The 19,830-nt window shown below is 32.9% G+C and overlaps 3 protein-coding genes across 5 annotated transcripts; all 3 read right to left on the bottom strand.

Annotated features, from left to right (window-relative positions):
* Nucleotides 1–452: 452 nt before the first annotated feature.
* On the bottom strand, nt 453–5,872 carry LOC146533730 (4-vinylanisole receptor-like). Its single transcript, XM_085194294.1, has 10 exons — nt 5,722–5,872; nt 5,237–5,346; nt 5,033–5,139; nt 4,497–4,607; nt 4,210–4,264; nt 3,560–3,703; nt 3,095–3,274; nt 2,144–2,248; nt 979–1,134; nt 453–619 (listed from the first exon to the last, which is right to left on the bottom strand). Exons 1-10 carry the CDS (start codon nt 5,864–5,866, stop codon nt 563–565), a joined length of 1,170 nt encoding a protein of 389 aa, XP_085050420.1. The 5' UTR covers nt 5,867–5,872; the 3' UTR covers nt 453–562.
* A 686-nt stretch (nt 5,873–6,558) lies between these two features.
* Nucleotides 6,559–10,977, bottom strand: LOC146533729 (4-vinylanisole receptor-like). Of its 3 annotated transcripts, none has more exons than XM_085194292.1 (8): nt 10,821–10,977; nt 10,112–10,328; nt 9,561–9,671; nt 9,027–9,220; nt 8,191–8,375; nt 7,858–7,962; nt 7,361–7,516; nt 6,559–6,967 (listed from the first exon to the last, which is right to left on the bottom strand). In XM_085194292.1, the coding sequence occupies exons 1-8, from the start codon at nt 10,969–10,971 to the stop codon at nt 6,914–6,916; spliced, it is 1,173 nt and encodes a 390-aa protein (XP_085050418.1). In that variant the 5' UTR covers nt 10,972–10,977; the 3' UTR covers nt 6,559–6,913. The 3 variants fall into 3 exon arrangements, with proteins under 3 accessions (XP_085050418.1, XP_085050416.1, XP_085050417.1); XM_085194290.1 differs by having other exon boundaries at nt 8,191–8,415; nt 9,025–9,220; nt 10,821–10,971; XM_085194291.1 differs by having other exon boundaries at nt 8,191–8,395; nt 9,044–9,220; nt 10,821–10,971.
* Nucleotides 10,978–12,406: 1,429 nt separating this feature from the next.
* Nucleotides 12,407–16,550, bottom strand: LOC146533728 (4-vinylanisole receptor-like). Its single transcript, XM_085194293.1, has 8 exons — nt 16,397–16,550; nt 15,924–16,146; nt 15,642–15,752; nt 14,982–15,174; nt 14,253–14,477; nt 13,772–13,876; nt 12,886–13,041; nt 12,407–12,460 (listed from the first exon to the last, which is right to left on the bottom strand). Exons 1-8 carry the CDS (start codon nt 16,548–16,550, stop codon nt 12,407–12,409), a joined length of 1,221 nt encoding a protein of 406 aa, XP_085050419.1.
* Nucleotides 16,551–19,830: the final 3,280 nt, after the last annotated feature.

Here is a 19,830-nt window from a genome sequence, read left to right as displayed (position 1 = left end):
AGATAAATAAATAATGTCAGATATAAATTTTGATAAAGATATCTATGTATAGAGTTTAGTTTTTTTATTACCCTGCATGTTCACGTGAAGGGCATGGGTTTTGATACGGACAGCGTACACCTATATAAATTATAGCAAGTAATTTTTTTTTTCCAATAATATAAAGCCTATATATTTTATTGTTCTTACTTGATAACATTGTCGTGCATTTTAATTTCTAAATTTAATATCTGCAATTTTTTTTATTTGAACATTTATTTAATTATTTATTTATTGTTTGCGCCTAAATTGTAAATGCAACTGGTAGTGGGTTCGATTCCAACTCGGGAAAATGAAGTATTTATTTAAATTTTAATTTTAATTTTAAATAGAAGCGAGTAAATGAAAATCTCAACCACAAATTCTATTTTTTTATTTTTATTATATTTACTTTTCATTCAATATATGAAATTCATTTATTTAATAAAGTATATGCAATTAAATTTAGTAATAATAAAACAGCAATATCTGTCTGCCTGTTTAATATGGTAATATTAAGAGATACATTAAATTTCAGGCTAATTCAAGTTTCGACAACCTGCTGTAACACTGTGAAGAATGTATACGATGCTTTTATTATCTGTAAAAAAATACAATTATTAATTATTTTTTATAGCTTCATGCCATATCTCATATGAGTCGACGTCGGAACATAGTGTTTGAATATTCCGTTCTCCACTTTCTGCTTCATTTTCAAGAAATTACATGATAATTAGCGGAACTCATCACCGCGCTTTGCATACTAATTAGAGCAAGGAACTAAAAATAATTCCCTCCCATAAGTGGGGAGTTAAGTTAAGCTAAAGTTATTTCAGGAAGCGCAGGTCATAGAGGTACCAGCCAGTGCCAGTTCGAATCCCAGTGCAAGGCCACAAGTTGTTTAAAATATTTCTGTGACGCTATAGATGAAGGCTAGTTCAATATATAATATGTACTTACAGCCATAAAAGTCGCTAAAGACAGTTCAGTAAATCCACCAGCTGTTAGACGGGCCACTCGTTTAGTTCTCATCATTAGTATGAGAAGTGATTTCTGTATTGGGATGCTGCAAGCGTACCATGGGAAGTCGAAACCAGCGCTCGATACACCTATACTCTAGAAATATAATGTTATTCATAATAAAAATTGAAGCACAGTATCTGACTGTAAGCGCGAAGGTTGTGAGTTCGATTCCTTCTCTGGTAACGAAATAACGCGGTGACTTCCCCAAAAATTAGGCGAAATATGAGATAAGGAGTGTTTTAATATTAGGTTCCCTCTGTCTACCCTGCTATGTGCAGGATATAGCGTGAGACGTAATATTTAAACCAAAAAAGGGTATATGTAGTAACTATAATAATTATGTTTCTTTCGTTATTATATTATTCATTTCCCCAAAAGGGTATCGAACCCAAAACCCACCGTCGTTTTCACAATCTGACGCTGTGCTGCTAAGCTACACCGATCTACAGGGTTAAGCAATAAAAACAAATAATTATATGAATGACTGTCAAGTACACCATCACAAGCTTCTCAATTGTACTCTACAATATTTTTTTGCAGAGGGAACCTGGGAACCTAGTGTGAACACAATCTCTTCATGCTTATTTCATCCTTGAGTTACTGCGTAAGATACTTTAAGATAAGTTAAGATTGTAGTAAAAATGAACCCACTCAACGCACTTTAATATCAGGCGGTCTCATCAAAGTACCATATCTGTTTTTATATTGGCCTTCTTACGTCAATATTCTAAATCTTTACACTAATATTTTATTTATTGCTTAGACTTTAAAAACAACTTTGAAAACAAGTCATTACTTGCTTAGAATTTTAAAATGTATTAAAATATTTTTTTATTATAAATATTGTATAATAGAACTTGACATTATATTTACCGTCGCGAATATCATTCGAGGAAATATTTGTACTTAAAATGTCGTTAGTATTTTAATACTGAATACACATTCAAAGCAAATAATTATGTTTTTGCTTATAATTGAGAATAGATTCATCTATCCTTTTTATGTTGGGTTGGTTATTTTAATTTAATTTTCGCAATGTCTCGAATATTGAACGGTGCGGTGTTATTTTAGATTTTTCAATTTTAATATATAAAATATGTACATCCATAACTAGCTGATTTCCTTGGTAGCAGTAGAGAAACACCTGTAGCATCATCACCATCAAGTACGCCACCATTGATATTATACGAACTAAACTCGTTGTCTCCTGAAAATATAAAATATTATAACGATAGTCTCTCAATGATAATATTTTTTAGCTTCACGTTCTATCCTGCAAAGATATAGGCAGAGGGATCCTAGTTTTAAGACACTCCGTTCTCCATCTACCACCCATTCTTCAAGACATTGGGTGTTAAGTGGTGGAACTCAACACCGTGAGCATGGAGAGAAAAACGATTCATTCCCTCGATTAGTAATCGTAACGAAAACCATTGTTTTTAATTAAATGCGGTGCCACTGTGCCACAATGTCCTCGATGGTAATTTTATCATATTAAACTATAATAAAATACATCTACTATAAAAAAATTATTAAAAAAATATCTTATCGCGCATATATTGTCATTAACTACTGCCATAAAAATCTGAATCATTAGAATTTTAAAATAGGCAATATTTATTAAGAATCTTTCCCCATGCACCAAATTTTATGATGCTGCTTGCTTATTGGTAGAGCATCTCAATTCCGATGGTGTCAAACCCACAACCATCACGTTAACGTTTAGACGCTGTGCCACTCGGAAAATTAATATTTTAATATGATCTTATTATACAAAGTGCCGCTGCATTTCCTTCTATACATATTATAAAAAGTCTAAAATTTTTTTATACGAAACTATTTAACTTAACAAATAAGAATATTGAGAAAATTCCCCCAATTCCCCCCTAATTCTCGAAGATTCCTAGAAGCCAGTGAAGTTTCCTCATGCTTATCCTGCTAGACCCTTTAAATTTTCTATATATGAGGTATTATTTTCAGCTACTTACAAAATGGAGAATGGAGTGTCTTAACACTACCCTGCTGTATGCAGGATTTTGATTGATTTACTTACAAAAGCTAACTGGTACGCAGATACACATATAATTCCCATAGAAACCGTGAATTGTGCTAGAATCGGTATTGAAAAGTATTTCTGTAGTAAATTTACTTGGTGTAAAACAGTTTGGTGACGCACTACGCAACGTCCGAGACGTCTAGATACTATTTCATTACTGTATTCTGTTAGACGACCCTGGAAAATAGTTTTTTTTTAAAAGAGAAGTTGTAAATTAGACAGTTTTATATTTTATTTAAATATTTAATGAAAATAATATCTTATATTTCATATTTTCATTTTCTCGCTCTGATAACGCAGTGTGGCGTTGATTTCAGTCGTTCAACATGCAATGCCTCCAGAACGCTATGGAAAGTGGGGAAGGGAAGTTTTTTAATGGAAGCGAAGTGTTATTGGGTTCCAAAGTTCCAAATTATTTATTTTTATTTTAAAAAATTTATATATTTATTGTACAGGTACTACCATGTTATCAAATTCCAAGCCATCACAAAGAGTGCGTAGAGACAACGCCAAAAGCCTTAACTGACAACGATATTGGCAAATTAGAGATGTGACCAGCGTGTCCAAACATACATTTATTGTAGCTTCCATCGATACTGCTATGCTCTAAAGATTAAAAAAAAATATTATTAATTATTTTATGATCTCATCACTTTTTCCTATTTAGTATATCCAGTCCACTGTTCCTGTAGTCCTTCCTTATAGAGTTCAAGTCGGAGCTCCGTCAATCTTCTGATCGGCGGCTGATTCGATTCTGTGAATCTTCTGATTTGCATCTATTTTCTACCGATATTTTAGAATCATCTGGCCATCTCACTGCAGGGGACGGTTATCACTTTATCGTAAAAATATAACTATAGATTATATCGTCCTATCAATCTCATGAAACCATAGAGCTACATATATGAAGAAACAATTGCGATCTTATAAATAAAACGACAGTGGACCTCTTCTCCATTGTCTTTTGGACTCCCCTTTTTTCCATATCTAATAATGTAGTGTCAAGTAGGAAACTTTTAGGTTCAGGAAGAGGAAGTTCATATAAAAGGTCATATTTTAATACAGTACTTCTATCACTCAAAAAAAAAAGGTTACAAAGAGACAAGGTATACCTGATGAGCGTAGGTTAGTTGGTAAGCTGGAGTTTTAGATGTGTCATAAGGATACCTAAAAAATAAAAATTTTAAAAGTACATAAGAATACATAAATAAATTTAATTGAATATTATACTCTGAAAGGAATAAAAATTTTCGTGGTTTGTTCCTTCACGCGTTCTATCTGTTACCAGAGGGGAAATGAAAATATTAAATATTTCATTTCTCCGTGTGGAAATCGAACCCATAACCCCTTTACACTCGTTAGTGCATCTCTGAGAAATTTAAAAAACATTCATGCATACCAAGCTCGCAAGGGTAACTCATTTTTTTCAGCACTCGCTGCCCATCCGAACACTGTCATATAGGATAGAGTGTAGAAAACTGACAGCTGCATAATAGTTTCTCTGTTACAGCTGAAGAATAGTAATAAAAAAAGTGGTTAGAGGCTTCCGTACCAAGTTCAGGGCTATAGATCAACGGGAAGTACAACTTATAATCCATGACAAACTTATGTTTGCGGGCAAGTGCACCCATTTTGTATGAAATGATCTTAAAATATAAATTTGTTTTTTTTCCTTTGAAATACCTGTTTATGGTCTACTTCGTACTAAATTTCGTGTCAGTAGAAAGGAAAGTAGGTTTAACTAGTAACTCTCTAGGTTTTGATCACTCGGCGATGTCTCGTATCTTGACTTGACTTATAAACTTGCCTTTTTGTGAGCTCGAATTTTTAGATATTAATTCCAGAATTTTGTACATATTATATATTTTTCTTTTTAATTTTCAGCTCAACAATACATAAAATTTAACAACAATAATATATGAAATAATTGAATACCTTTTGACGATCTCTTTACCCATTTCCCGATTCTCGTTAGAAAGCTCCCTATTAGATTTTGCCAGCATTATCTGAATCTCTTTCTGTTTCCACATTGTATTAAGAAGCTAAATCAAATAAAACGAAGCTAAATATTATCTAGTAGCAGAGTTTAACAATAAAACATCATATAATTTTTATTTTCTTATCATATAGTACTCATACCTTGGTGCTGAGAGAAAAATTCGTCAACAGAAGGAATATAGTTCCCGTCATCAGCGAAAGGTTCCCCCAAACTTGGATAAGATCGCCGATTTGTATGATAATGTAACTACCTAATATAAATATATTGTAAAACTGATAAATGAAAACTGAACTGATATGAACAACTTCTTCACCAAGTGCTTCAAGTGCTTAGAATGTATCGCTACTATAAATTATATGAGCCTAAATTCCAATAGTTTAGTAATAACGTCTGAAGAGTTGTACTATTCATATCCTGGCTCCATCATCAGACCAGCTAATGCTTGATGATAGCAAATTATTGTATTGTTAATTTCACCTAAATTACATATAACTGCCAAGTTTCGTTATATACAATTATTTCAATTCAGATTTTTAGATTCTATTTCATACTTACAAGTCAACCAGAAAAAGCGTGTGTTATATGTTATTCCTATATAGAAAATACCATTAAAAGAACATCTTACCCAGTATAAAGTTAAATGAGACAAAAGAATAAATACTAAACAGCCGTTTCTTCCACCCATCACATTTCGGTGTCCAAATACCGAAAGTGTAGAAAACTATTTGAGTTACTATTAATGAGAAATTGACGTTTTGGACCAACTTCATGTTGAGAGAGTGATATGAAAATTGTTTTTACAAAAATGTTAGGCAACTATATTTATATGGCTTTATATAAGCAAAATATAATTCTGGCATTGCGATATGGAACTGTCAACCTTTTTTTTCCCATTTCAATAATTATAGATCTATAGCGACTCTTCATTATTATTGGGGATTATTACTTACCCAAAGTGGGGATTGAACCCACAATCATGGCGTTCACAGAAACACGCTCGAAAACCTCAATTGGTCAGTTGCTCTTTCAATTATATGATATATCAGCTACATATAGATATAATTGTGTTATTTTAATATTTATAATACTAGAATGTGGCCATCGTAGCCCATTTCCACAAGGGTGTAACGGTAAACGCGACATTTATGGGTTCGATTCCCACTCGAGGGGATAAAATATTTAATATTTAAATTTCCTCGCTCTGGTAACGAGACAAAGAGGAGCGTTGAACTCCGCCATTCAACACACATAGTGCTGTTAGCGCTGTGTAATAAAACATACAAAATACAAAAAAAATGTTTATTACATATGAATATTGATATTTCATGAGACAACATTTGTATACGCTAAAAGCGATGTTGAGTAAACTAGTAATTAAAATTAAAATAATTAACACCTTACCAGAGTTACTCTGTAATTTCCATATAAATATTAGTTTCCCTACAAATTAGTTGTTAAAATATGTTATTAGAAAGACCATAATAATTAAAACATACAAAAATACGTTTCAATTAATTTAATACAGGTACACTGCATTTTAAATTGTAACTAAATTACACCACCATAAATTACAACCATCGCGTTTATTTTCAGATACCGCGCTAACTGCGGTACGATGGCCTCAAAAAAAATATAGCCTAAAACATATATAAATACAGCTATTTAATTATTATAATTCAGCGGCAGTGTCTTAATGGGAACACTAGGTTTCCTCTACCTATGGTGTTTTGTGCAATACAGTAGAATATGTGAAACTATTAAAAAATATGATTACTAAGCAATTAATTCTTGAAAAATACTTAAATATACTTTTATTTTCAGTCGGTAACTTGTTGCAGAAGTGTAAATAATGAGTACGATGTTTTAATAACCTGAAAAATAGTATCAATTTTAAGGATTTAGAAAGTTTTAAGAAGTAAAGCGCGCCATTGAGTCCCGCCAGTCAACATGAAATGTCTTAATGGGTTACGGAATGTCTTAACACTAGGTCCCCACGTTCCCTCTGCCGACCCTGCTATGTGCGGGACACAGCGTGAAAATAAAAAAATTAAAAAAGTATACACATCTTCGTGCTATGCGAGAAGCATAGCAGAAGCAGATAGGTTGCTATGATTTATAGTCTGCACCGTAGCGTTAGGCCATTTTTGTCTCTGACTACCCCACCAAGGATAATAATTTAATTATATCCTCCTGAATCGAACCCGCTACCATCGCATTTACAGTCAGTCTCAACTAACCAAACCAACCAGTCCAAAAAATTTTACCGCCGTAAAAGTATCCAAAGACAGCGTAGTGAAGCCAGCAGCGGTCAGCTTGACGACGCGCCGGCATCGCACCATCATAATTAGTAAGGAACTGCGCAGGCGCACGCTACATGCGTACCACGGTACCTCATATGCAGCTTTAGCTAGTTCTTCACTCTAAGCAGAGAAATATAGCACTACGTATTTCTAAGAATTTCGTATATAATATGGAGTAAAGTCAACCAATCTTTCATTTTCTATCTATTTAGATTTGGCATTCTTGATGGTAATATTTGTAATTTATGGAGGATATAGAGGAGGAGCATGAATAATTTTCATTTTATGGCTCTGGTAGGAAGACAAAGCACGAAATTGGTTCCGCCACTTAAAACGTAAAATTTCGATAATTGGACAACGGAGAACGGAGAGTCTTATTAAAGAGGCAGCTCCCTTGTTTATAAATCTAATTTAGCTTAACACATACCTTTCTTAATGAACGTTTTCAACTCCTAACTTACCTCCGTGGAAAGCTGGTCCCCTTGATAACAATATAGGAACACTTGGAACATCATGTTCATCAAATATGTACTCATTGATATCAAACGTATATAATTACCAGTTTGCTGAAATTAAATAAATAATATTATATATTTAATCTACATTTAATGAATCCAAGAATAATAATTAAATAATTTTATGATTAAAAAAACATCATATAGACTCATTTGTCTAATTAGACCAAATACATATTCATACGAGTATAATTCTTCAAAAAGTACAAAAAATTTGAGATAAGTATAATTTAAAATGCAATTAGGTCATTGTTGCACCAAATGAGTGTTGTAACATACTGACACTAGCTGGAACGCAGTTACACATATTATTACAAGCGATACATTGAATTGAGCAAATATTGGCTCAGAAAAAGTGTTCTGCAGCAGCAAAGTCGTCTCCAAGACTTTCTGGTGCTTGATCGCGCAGCTCCTGAGACGTTTGTAAACTATAGCCTCTTGGGTTGGTGTAAATATAAGAGTTTTTTCGGAAACCGTAAGTGAAGTTCTGGAGGAACTGCTTTCCTAGGAAGAAAATGATGAATAATATAGGATGCTTAAATATATGGAATAAAAAAATATAGGTAAATATATATATTTTTTTAGATCTACTCTGTGTTCTATATATAGCAGGTTAGGTAGAGGGAACCTAGTTAAGACACTCCACGGGAACCCTACGCTCTGACTATTTTTCAAGACGTTACTTGTTGAATGGCGAAACTCAACGCCGCGCTTTGTCTTTTTACTAGAGTGTAGAAATGAAAATATTTCATTCCTCCAAGTTGAAATCGAACCCACAACCGTCACGCTTAGAATTCGCAATATATTTTTATTTTAAAAGGTGTATATTGAGATATTGAGTGATGACTATCAGAAATCAATTCATTTATTCAACGAGACAACAAAGTAGTAATTCAAATTAAATAATTCTAATTTAAATTAAATATTACAAAAACTTAAATATATATTTGAAAAAAAAAGTACTTTATTTGTTCAACAGATTTTACACAGAAATAATTGTTACTGAGATCTCCTTTTAAGCAAGTAATTAGCAGACCCCGCTCTTCCAATACAAAAAATAATTAAAAATCTCTTGAACAAATAAAGCTTTTTTTAATTATTTATTATATTTACCCCAGTGAAATGTTCATTATTGCACAGATTCCTTAAAGTCAGTGACACTAAGCGCAACCGACATCTGCACTGCGCTATGAGGGTAGTTACCAATGTATCTTTGCTCACGTTCAGGAAAGCAGCACCAAACATCGAGAACACTTGGTAAAAATATGTAATCTCGTATGCTATTGGCTTATTTGTGTTATAAGGATACCTGAAAGAATGTTAAGCATTTAAAAATATAAAATTGTACATAGAATATATAAGCAAAAACATCATTTTAAAGTTTATAAAAAAAGAAGGAAAGACCGTCGTGGTTCAGCGACACAGCGTTTAACTCCCACTCGAGGAATCAATTATTTTCTCTGACTCTGGTAACAAGACAAGCTGCCACTCAACAGGCGTTTTCGATAATTGGGCGGAAAATGGGTAAACATTTTCCACATATATTCAGACCACGGACACATGGGCTCGTTTACTTTGTAATTATAATGAAATAAATTATAAAATTGGAACAAAAATTAGTTTAAAAACTACATAAAGTTAATTCTCACCATCCTCTTAAAGGTAGTTTATTTTTCTCAGCACTGCTCGCCCATCCCATACAAGTGAAGAAAGTTAGCAAAAAGTAAAATAGTTGCTGCCAGCGCGTCTCTCGGTTACAACTTGTAAACAAATATCGTTAATCTATATTATCCATTGTAACCCACATAATGGACAGATTATAAGCAGCACAATTGCGGGTTCGATTCCAACTTAGGAAAATTAATTATTTTTAAAATATGACAAAAAACGCCTAGGCACAAATTGAACATTTCTTTCTTAAATAAAGCGTATAAGCTAACGCGTCTATGTTCAAGTTCGGTGTATTTCTATTGGATTTTTTACAATTTTTTATTTATTTAAATATCTCAGAAAACGAAAAAAATGTAGACCCTAGTGGAACCCGAACATATAGCTTCGTATAGTTTCAAAGAAGTTGTAGAGTCGTGCTACGTTCTTACTTTTCTTTCTCAAATCAACCAACACAAATACCTTATACTGACTTCCGGAAGAACTCCTTGAAAAAAAAAATGGAACCTAAACTCCATCTAGGTAAAATTACCTATCAACAATTTTACGCCCTTCAACACTCGTCTCCGCTTTCAAAATGTCATCGCTGTCAGTAATAATTTTCAGTACAGAGTCCCTTCGTACCACAATATTAATGAATTTGGTAGCGTGTGCCAGATTTGTGAACAGGACAAAAGCAGTACCAGTCATTAGAGGCAGGTTGCCCCAGATTAGGACTAGGTCTCCCAGTTCTGATATGAGAAACAGCACTAAAAAAATAGTAATATTTTTTTTTTGTAATTTATGGCGCAAAAATAAAAATATATTAATATAAATAAATTAAATATATGATATGAATAATTAAATATCGATTATATATATTTTATTAGGTGGTTGTAGATTCGATTCCCTCATTACAATTTTCTTAAATTTTAAAGGATACACTACCGCATAGCATTGTAATGTTTGTATAATTTTTATTTATTATTGACTCAAAAAATATTTGTATATACTTCATTTTTAAAAAAATATAACTATAAAAGTGTAGCTTAAATGGTTTAACTTGAACATATTTTTAAAGGAAGAGGACCTATTATTTTTTATTTGCTTCACGCTGTCTACCGCATATATACAGGTGTATCCTAATATCAAGACACTTTATCTTGTGACCATTATTTCCTCGAGTGGGAATCGAATCCAGAACCGTCACACGTCAGAGTCTCAGATAATTATTGATAAGTTTTCCTCAATTAGACACTTACCCATGAGAGATACAAAGAAAATAAATCCATAGCAGTTATATAATATCATTTTATCTTTGCGTAAAGTTTCTGGAGGCCAAAAACCAGTAAGCCTCAATATAGTCAGGGACAAACTTAAAGAAAAATTTGAATTTTTGACTAAAATATCCATTATAATTATAAATTCGTTTATTTTCCGTACAAATTTGACAATTCTGAGTGCAAGTAAGAAATGAGCTAGAGATAATTGTACGTAGTGTTTTAAATAATAATTGTAGTTGTACTGAACATTTTCTTACAATAAAAAATCTATTTTAAGTATATTAGACGATGACCACTGAGCACAACGTCTGACAGTAAACATGACAGTCATGGATTCGATTCCAACTCCGGACAAAGAATTATTATTAAGATTTTTTTTTTTATAATCTCCTTTGTGTGTTCTCCATATAACGTGAGATTAGTGGTCAACTGGCAAGCTGGAAACGAACTAAGAATTGAACTGAAGAATTATTTCATTTCCTCGCTCTGATAACAAGGTAAAGCACGGCGTTGATTCACTCTCAACTCGTAACGCCTCTAGAATTCGGAGAAAGTGGAAAACGGAAATGTCTTAATAGAAACGGAGTGTCTTAACACTAGGTTCCCTGGTCCCCTCTGCCTACCCTGCTATGTACGGAACACAGTTCGAAACTAAATGAAGCAACGAAGTGTTTTAACACTAGGTTTCCCTGGTCTCCTCTGCCTACCCTGCTATGTACGGTACACTGCTAGAAGTTAATTGAAGCAAAAAAATACAGAAATTTAGTAATTATTTTTTTTTTATAGAAAATCTTTTGTTATATGTTCTTAGCCCCTGCTACACTCACATAAACTGTCAGCTTGCGTTACACACAATTACGCCTATAAACAATTATTATGCTATTATTTTAAATATCACTTTTGTTTCGATTCGCTTTTCACTAGCATTTATATACGTGAAGGCGATAATTGAAGGTATTCAAGAATTTATTTAAATTATAAAACAACATTTTGTTTTGTATAATAATTGAAGGAACAATTTAAAAAAAAAAACAATTTAAGCAATTTCAAAAATTCTTTCTTATATAACAAATAATTGAGGGCTTATGAAACATTTGGACATCTGTAGATATTTAAAGGCAAATCTATTCTTCTATTCTGTTTATACGAATACTAGCTAATATTATAAATCGGGGTAGGCTACATTACATAACTTTATTCGGCCACCTGGAATGGGGCCCGGGATGGGCCCGGGGTCAAAGTTGCGTGAGGCACTTACAATGTGTCCTTTGTCCATACTAAATAATATTTTCTATTGTTTTAGCTTTACGCTGTATTTCGTTCATATCAGTATAATTTTCACCCAAATACGCGATTTTGCATTGCGTTGCTTAAGGCCGGACATTGCCTTACAGACAAGGGAATGAAAATAATTGGTTCATTCTTCTTATACTTTCGTGCAATTTAAAAAAGAAAAGAAACCTATTTGTAAAATAATATAACAAAATTCACATCTTCGTTTATTAAATATAAGGACAATTATGTCTAAGTTTAAAAGATGCCAAGTAAGGTTGCTCTTTACATTTTCACTCTGTAACTTGTCGTAAAAGCGTGAAAAGTGAATATGACATTTTTATTATCTGAAAAGAAATTATTATTAGGTAAATTACAATATACAGACAACATACAGACGAAAGTACTGAACTTAATAAATTGAATTGAATTGAGAACATGTAGGTAGATTAGAGAATGTACAAAAAGAAAGAAGAAACGAACGTGAAAAGATTGATTTTTTAATCTTCGTCCAGGCAAAGTAGCGGGGGACGTTTAGTCACAAAATATGTAATTCAGAAACTAAAAACTCAATTGTCTCTCTCGTTGTTAAAATTGTATTGTCATTGGAGTTTGACATTATGTAAATAATTGACTTACTAGAAAATGATTCAAAATAGAGTTACAAAATCTTTTTACATTGTTAGACAAATAAATTGTAGTTTAATTTTTAATATCAAATTAAACTAATAATTATATTAAAAATAAACTACAATTATAACATAAGTCTTACAGCCATAAAAGATGTTATAGACAGTGTAGTAAATCCTCCAGCTGTTAGCTTGGCGTTGCGACGACATCTAACCATTATTACTAACAAGGACCTGCGCACGCGCACGCTGTAGTTATACCAGGGCATGTCGTACACAGATGATGATAGATCTTCGCTCTGTACAAAAAATGTTTATTATAATAATGTTAAATTAAAATTATGTATACTAAGTACAATTTATTTTAATTTTATACATACACCTTAGAAAATAGGTGATTCCCCATTTTCCTCCAATGCCTTCTGAATTCAGCGGAAAATGGGGAAATGGAAAAAAAGTCAAATTAAGCTTTAATGGGAACCGAGTATTTTAACACTACCTTCCCAGGTTCCCTTTGCATACGTTGTCCTCTGCCTATGTGCGGGACACAATGTGCAAAAATAAAACAAAATAAGTTTGGCAACGTCGTGAGTGGAGCAGCGTCTGAATGATCTTCACTCGGAAGAATTTAATTATTTTCGTTTTTCCCCTCTTGTAGAGAAAGCGCGACTTTGAGTTTTGCAACCAAATATACAAAATTTTGCTGAAAGTGGGTATTGAAGTGTTTTAACACTAGGCGTTCTATGCCGATTGCTTTGCGGGCTGACATGTCGCTATGATGCTTAATTGACGAAAAATATGACTGTTGTCAATATTTTTTTTAATATTTATTTTTTTAGATATAGGTATGTATTCCATTTAAAATCTTTTTAGCTAATGTTATTTTAATACTTTAATTACTTTATTTTATTGTTTTACCTATACATTTGATACAAATTTCAATAAAGCAGTCTTTGATGAAATATGTTTAGAAAAAAGATTCCAACGAATTGAGAACCCCCTTTTTGAGGGTCGGTTAAAAAATCATACCTCTGTAGACAGACTGTCGCCTTGATAGCAATATATGAACACTTGAAACATCATGTTAAATAGATAGGTGCCCATCGATATAAGACGTATATAATTGCCGCTTTGCTGGAAAACAAAATTGGTATGACATTTTTACAATGACGAAATATTAAAAAAAGCTTTATATTAAGTTAGAGGCCAGTCGTGACCTAAGGGAACCAGCAAGCGGCTGTATGCGCAACAGATTGTAGGTTCGATTCCCACTCGAGGAAATTAAATATTAAATATTTTCTTTTCTTCGCTCTGGTGTAGAGGTAAAGTGCGACGTTGAGTTCTTCTCAAAATAGAATTTCCTTACTTTTGATTATTCTTTTCCTAAGTGAACAGTGCGAAATAGTCCAGAAAACCTAACTTTAAGATCATACGGCCACGACACATCAGCCATACTGTACTGTATATGCGGTAGATACGTTAAAATATTTTAAAAAAATCTTATACATACCGTAACTAATTGAAATGCTGTCGCACATATAATAACAAGCGATACACTGAACTGAGCGAACGTTGGTTCTGAAAATGTCTTCTCTAACAACATTACGGTGTTGAGAGTCCGCTGATGTTCGATCACACAACGTCTTAAGTGTTGGTAGGCTTTTAACTCTTGGGAGGAGGTCAAGGGTTCATCTCCTAATGTCGTCACATGAGAAAATGAGATAAGAGTGGTTTTCTACAAAAAGAAAAACATTTTAGATAATATGTCAATCAATGTTAAATTTATGAAAAACCTCGTTTCTTTAAAAGTTCAATAAACTTCCAACATATTGTTCCGTAAAAAAACAGTTTAAATTAAATTATAATTATTGTAATATCTGTAAAAACACACGCCATCTATAATTTCAGTACCGAATCTCTTGTAATATACGCAAGTTATAGTTGAACAAAATACTGAAGATACCCATATTAATAGCAAAATACACCAGATGTCTCTTTTTAAAAAGTTTTTATTAGGCCGAGCTGTAACTATGTAATAAAATCTAAGAATAGGAATTTCAACTACTTGTAATAATTGTATCCTCATGAAACTTAGGCGCTATACGTAGGTTAATATTAGGGTAATATTATGGTATAACCTACCTGAGTCGTTGGGTGGAAAATGAGGAACGAAGTGTCTTAACATTAGGTTCCCTCTGTTTACCCTATTATTAAAAGAATATTACGTGAAGCTACATACCTCATCATAATAACAATCACGTATATTCCTTAAAGACAGTCCTATCAATCGCAATCGACATTTACACTGTGCTATCAGAGTTGTCACTAAAGTGTCCTTGCTCACGTTTAGAAGGGCGGCCAACAATATTGTAAATCCTTGCTGTATGTACGTTATTTCGTATAAGGGTGATATATTCGTATTGTAAGGATACCTGTAATTTTTTTCACCATATCTTTTCTATATAATCAACTTAAAAATACTAAATATAGCTATTTGTATAACTGCATTTAATTATTTTTTTTATGGAAAAAGGACAAGGCAAACGAGCGTTCGGGTCACCCGGTGGTGATCACCGCCGCCCATGACCCGGTGCAGCACCAGAGGAGCCACAGGTGCGTTGCCGGCCTTTGAGGTGGAGATAGACGCGCTTCTTGAAGGTACCCATATCGTACCGACCTGGAAACACTGCCGCGGGTAGGCCATTCCACAGTTCGGTGGCGCGTGGAAGGAAATTTCTACGAAACCGCACAGTAGTGGAGTGCCACGTATCCACGTGATGTGGATGGAATTATCGTAAGAAAGACAGGAGGAGACCTCGGCTGACCTTCAAAAACATTGAATCATTGATTCTGGAGGAAGATCAAAATAGGCTTTTATTAAAAGTACTTGCATACTTACCAAGCTCTTAACGGCAGTTTGCCCATCTCCGCACTGCCGAGCCAGCCCGCGACAGTCAAAATAGTTAATATGAAGAAAAATACCTGCTGTTGAAGTGTCTCTCGATTACAACTTTGGACAATACAAAGCTATTTTTAGCAATGAAAGCTTGAATGTTTTTTATTCTTGTTTTTGGTAAAATTTTAACAATTTTTTTAATATATTGGATGAATTTGTATAAAAAATATTAAAGTCGACGTGGTGTTGTTACACTTTTCTTTCAAAAACAAAAAATATTCCTACCTTTCCACAATATTGCGACTTCCTTTAAATTTTGCGAGTTTATGTTCCTTCAAAACTTCACATTCGGTAATTATTCTCAATATAGATTTTCTTCTTATTATTACATTAAGAAACTTGGCGGCTTGAGCAAGATTTGTGAAAAGTAAAAATGCTGTTCCGGTCATCAAGGGTAAATTACCCCATATGAGAAATAAATCTGCTACTTCAGTAATTAAGAATATACCTACAAATCTTATATTATATTAAAAAACTAAATAGTATTCCATTGATTCAGTGTGATTTGCCTATCGTGTGGCAGGGTGAGGATCTCAGAGGAGTCCCTGGGACTGTCCAAACGTAAGTTTTTTCAACATTTGAAGGCATATTGTATTTAAATCAAATTAAATTTAACACAGAATTTTAGTTGCAACGAATATTATTAAAAATATTACAAATAAAACTCATGTTGTTTAAAAAATATATTATTTTCTCACCCAAAAGAAACATAAAGCAGAAACAACCGTAGCTATGGTAGACTACCAATTGTCCCTTACTCCATCCCTCTGGGGGCCAAAACCCAGTAAATCTCAATGCTGTGAGAGATAAACGGAGAGAAAAAATAGAATTTTCAACTAAAATACCCATCATTTACTTGTTACAGTGATTCGATCACAAATTTTGAAACCATTTAGTCAAGTTCAACTCGTAAAGTGAGGATGTTAAAATGGACACAGCAAATTGTAGGGTACAAGTAAAATACGGGATTCAGATGTGAGTAACATTTTTTGTTAAAAAAAGAAAGTGGAAAGATTCACAGAAAGGTGTCAAAATACTCCATCTTTAGCTTCTCGCCTGAATTATACAGAATAGAGCGTATTGAATGTCGAAACCATATTTTGCAGTAAAGCGGTAAAATAAGTTACATTATAAAAATTAACGAAAATATAAAATGGGAAAACGTACTGTTCTAGTTCAACATACTATGGCGGTGATGGGTCTCTTTAAAATAAGTCAAAATTTTAAGAATACCAGAAACATATTTTGTATTTAACAGAAAAATATTTAGAGCTAGTTTCATAGGTTGCCGATCAATTTGCAGAAAAATATCTGTTATTCAATACTATCCACAAAATAAATTTAGCTGATACCTTTTTTCTGTTTCACCATCAGACAATCTTATAACAAAATTATCAACCACTTGTCGGTACGACAACAGAACAAAAGACGGCAAAATAGCGGTTTCTCCGTTTTTTTTTTGAACTTATGAAAATTTATTGATTTAAATTCTTTTATTTAAACAATCCAAGTCAATTTTTTAAGCAGTCGAACTGCTTATATTGGACGGTTCCAAACAGATGCGTTGTCTAGTCCCGGCATGTTCAAATTATTATACTTTTCAAAATATGTTACATTATTTCGATCTGTATTGCTGTCGCACCTAGTAGGGAAGGCGGAGGGAACCTGGGAACCTAGTGTTAATACTCCGTTCCTATTAGCACACCTCCGTTCAGACTCTGAATAAGAATCGAACTACCAACCTTTGCGTTATTCTTGCCTTTAAATATTCCCAAAATATGTAAAAGTTAGCTTAATAAAAAAATGCTTACAATCCCTACAAACAAATGTTAATAATAGGTAGCTTTCAGTAAGCAAACACGATTATTACAGTTTAATATGTAGTTGCAGGTATTGTGTCTACAGAGTTTTATGGGAATGTAAAACAAATCAAATTTGACATTGTATTTAATTTAATAATCTTTGTTATTTATTTAACACACTTTTATGAGTTTTACTAGTTACGCCAGAACAAGGTATTTAAAATAATTCACGCCCTCGAATAAGAATCGAACCCGCAACCGTCGCGTTTACAGTACGACGAGGTTGCGAAATTTGGGAAAAATATTACAATAATACATAATTTACTTGTATAACTCATTCATTGTCCTCTTTGCACTGTAATTTAACTATTTCCTTTGCTTGCCAGAAACTAATGCCTCCATAACAATATTATAGAGATAAATTAAGGCCAATCGTGGCGCAGGTCGTGGGTTCGATTCCCACTCAAAGAAATAAAATATAAAATAATTTTATTTCTTCGCCACTCAACACGCAATGTCTTCAGAATTCGAGGAAAATGAGGAACGGAGGGTCTTCGCAGTAGGTTCCCTCCCTGCTGTGTGTGGGATACAGCGGGAAGCTGAAATATAAATAGTAATTCAAATAAGACACATATTAGATAAGCTGCCCGCATCGTGTCTTTCGCCTTTGAAGTGCCGAAAGATCTATCTTTGCGACAATTTAAAATGAAAATTGAAGCTACTTTATTTTTTTAATAAAATATAGCACTAACGTAATCATTTTTCTTAAATTAAAATTAATATTCCAAGTTTTAAATTAAAGTATTTTGTTTTGAATTTATTTTAATACCAGTGGGCCCGTGCGGGGCTACGTCCGCTTGAAATAGAAATATTAATAAAGAAATTGAAAATTAAAGATTCAATCAATTCAGTAAAACAGATATAAAATATAAAATAACTTACGGCAATAAGCAAATTTGTCGAACTAAATACTTTAAAGTGACATAACTTTTTTATTTATAAACTGATTATAATAAAATAAACCCTATATATTATCGGAAGCTTGCCAGAATCCAATAGTGAAAACCGCATCTAAATCGGTTAAGTCGATTCTGAGATTAGCGATAACAAACGCACAGACAAACAGACAAAAAAATAAAAAATCATTGTTTAAAGGTTAATAAAGTTAAAGGTTAATAAAGTTTAAAGGCTATTAGGTTAATAAAGGTTCCCAATAACATTTTTTTTTAAATATCTTCCAAGTACAGACACCAACCCTCTTACGATTTTATTATAAGTATAGATAAGAGACTATCGTGGCTCTGTCTGTTTCTGTAAATCCGGCGGTAGTTAATCCCGGAAGAGTTCCACTATTCAAATCTTAACTGCATCATCAGACCAGCTCGACGATATCGTTTTATTGAATTGTTACCCAAGCTACGTACATATAACTACCAATTTTCATGCTAATACAAATATTAAAAGTGGGTCAAATTCAATTTCCTAAATTTTTATTCCCATATATTTGTCTGTTCTGCTTAAATGAAATGTGGCATTCTATTATGCACTCCACCACTGTTTTTTTTCTGTCAGAGAGTGGAGAGTGGCAAGGCTTACTAAGCTTTTTTGACTTATACAATGTTAGGTTAGGTAGATGCTAGTTTCACTTTCTCTTTCGCTTGTTTTCAGTAATTCTTAGCAATTCTTATTAGGCGAAACTCAACGCCGCGCCCTGTTGAAACGAAAATAATATAAATATGATAGTTTCCCTGGTTGGCCTCAGTTTACAGTATTTCAACCCACATTATTAGAAAGGCCTAAAAATTTGCTAAAAAACCTATTCTTATATAGAAAAATATATATTCTCGAAATATAATTCTATTTAAACATAAGTATAAACTCTATATCTTTTATACATATATAGATATTTCTAAGTACCACCAGTTGATTGCTGGCATCGATCATCGGGTGAGGTAAATAGATTGGTTCAATCTGGAAAAATCACACGGGAGGCGTGTCTGTTGCCTTAGTTTATGTGTTAGGGGGAGTGTTCAATGAGTGGTCCTATCGTTATATTAACGGGAGTAACTCATTCGATTCCCGATTTTAAAGTAGTTTTAGATTTAGAAGTCTTGTTAAGTGGTCAATATTGAAAATATATATATATTTTTAAACTTAACTTCTTTTCTATGATACAGAAATAGAAGGTTTTAAGCTACAGAAATAAGAGTAAAAATAAAATGAAAGAAAAACACGCTTTTCTACACCAAGTGCTACAAGTGCTTTGGAATATGCAAGGAGCTATAAATTATAAGAGCCTAAACTCAAGTGGTTTGCTAATATTCTTTGAA

Source organism: Heliconius melpomene, chromosome 12, assembly GCF_056956725.1.
Source record: "Heliconius melpomene rosina isolate 202511_hmr_F chromosome 12, ASM5695672v1, whole genome shotgun sequence".
NCBI lineage: Eukaryota > Metazoa > Arthropoda > Insecta > Lepidoptera > Nymphalidae > Heliconius > Heliconius melpomene.
The sequence above is the reverse complement of the archived record's forward strand: the minus strand, read 5'-3'. Positions and strand labels throughout refer to the sequence as shown.

Coding starts and splice junctions, on each gene's coding strand:
- LOC146533730 (XM_085194294.1), bottom strand. CDS start 5,866: ATGAAGTTGGTCCAAAACGTCAATTTCTCATTAATAGTAACTCAAATA. Junction 3,704..4,209: donor AACTAACCTACGCTCATCAG/GTATACCTTGTC, acceptor TTTAATCTTTAG/AGCATAGCAGTATCGATGGA. Junction 1,135..2,143: donor GAAATCAGCTAGTTATGGAT/GTACATATTTTA, acceptor TTATATTTCTAG/AGTATAGGTGTATCGAGCGC.
- LOC146533729 (XM_085194290.1), bottom strand. CDS start 10,971: ATGGATATTTTAGTCAAAAATTCAAATTTTTCTTTAAGTTTGTCCCTG. Junction 10,329..10,820: donor TTTCTTTGTATCTCTCATGG/GTAAGTGTCTAA, acceptor CTATTTTTTTAG/TGCTGTTTCTCATATCAGAA. Junction 9,672..10,111: donor GGGCGTAAAATTGTTGATAG/GTAATTTTACCT, acceptor TTTGTTTACAAG/TTGTAACCGAGAGACGCGCT.
- LOC146533728 (XM_085194293.1), bottom strand. CDS start 16,550: ATGATGGGTATTTTAGTTGAAAATTCTATTTTTTCTCTCCGTTTATCT. Junction 13,877..14,252: donor CAGCATTTCAATTAGTTACG/GTATGTATAAGA, acceptor TTTGTTTTCCAG/CAAAGCGGCAATTATATACG. Junction 13,042..13,771: donor GCGACAGTCTGTCTACAGAG/GTATGATTTTTT, acceptor TTTTTTGTACAG/AGCGAAGATCTATCATCATC.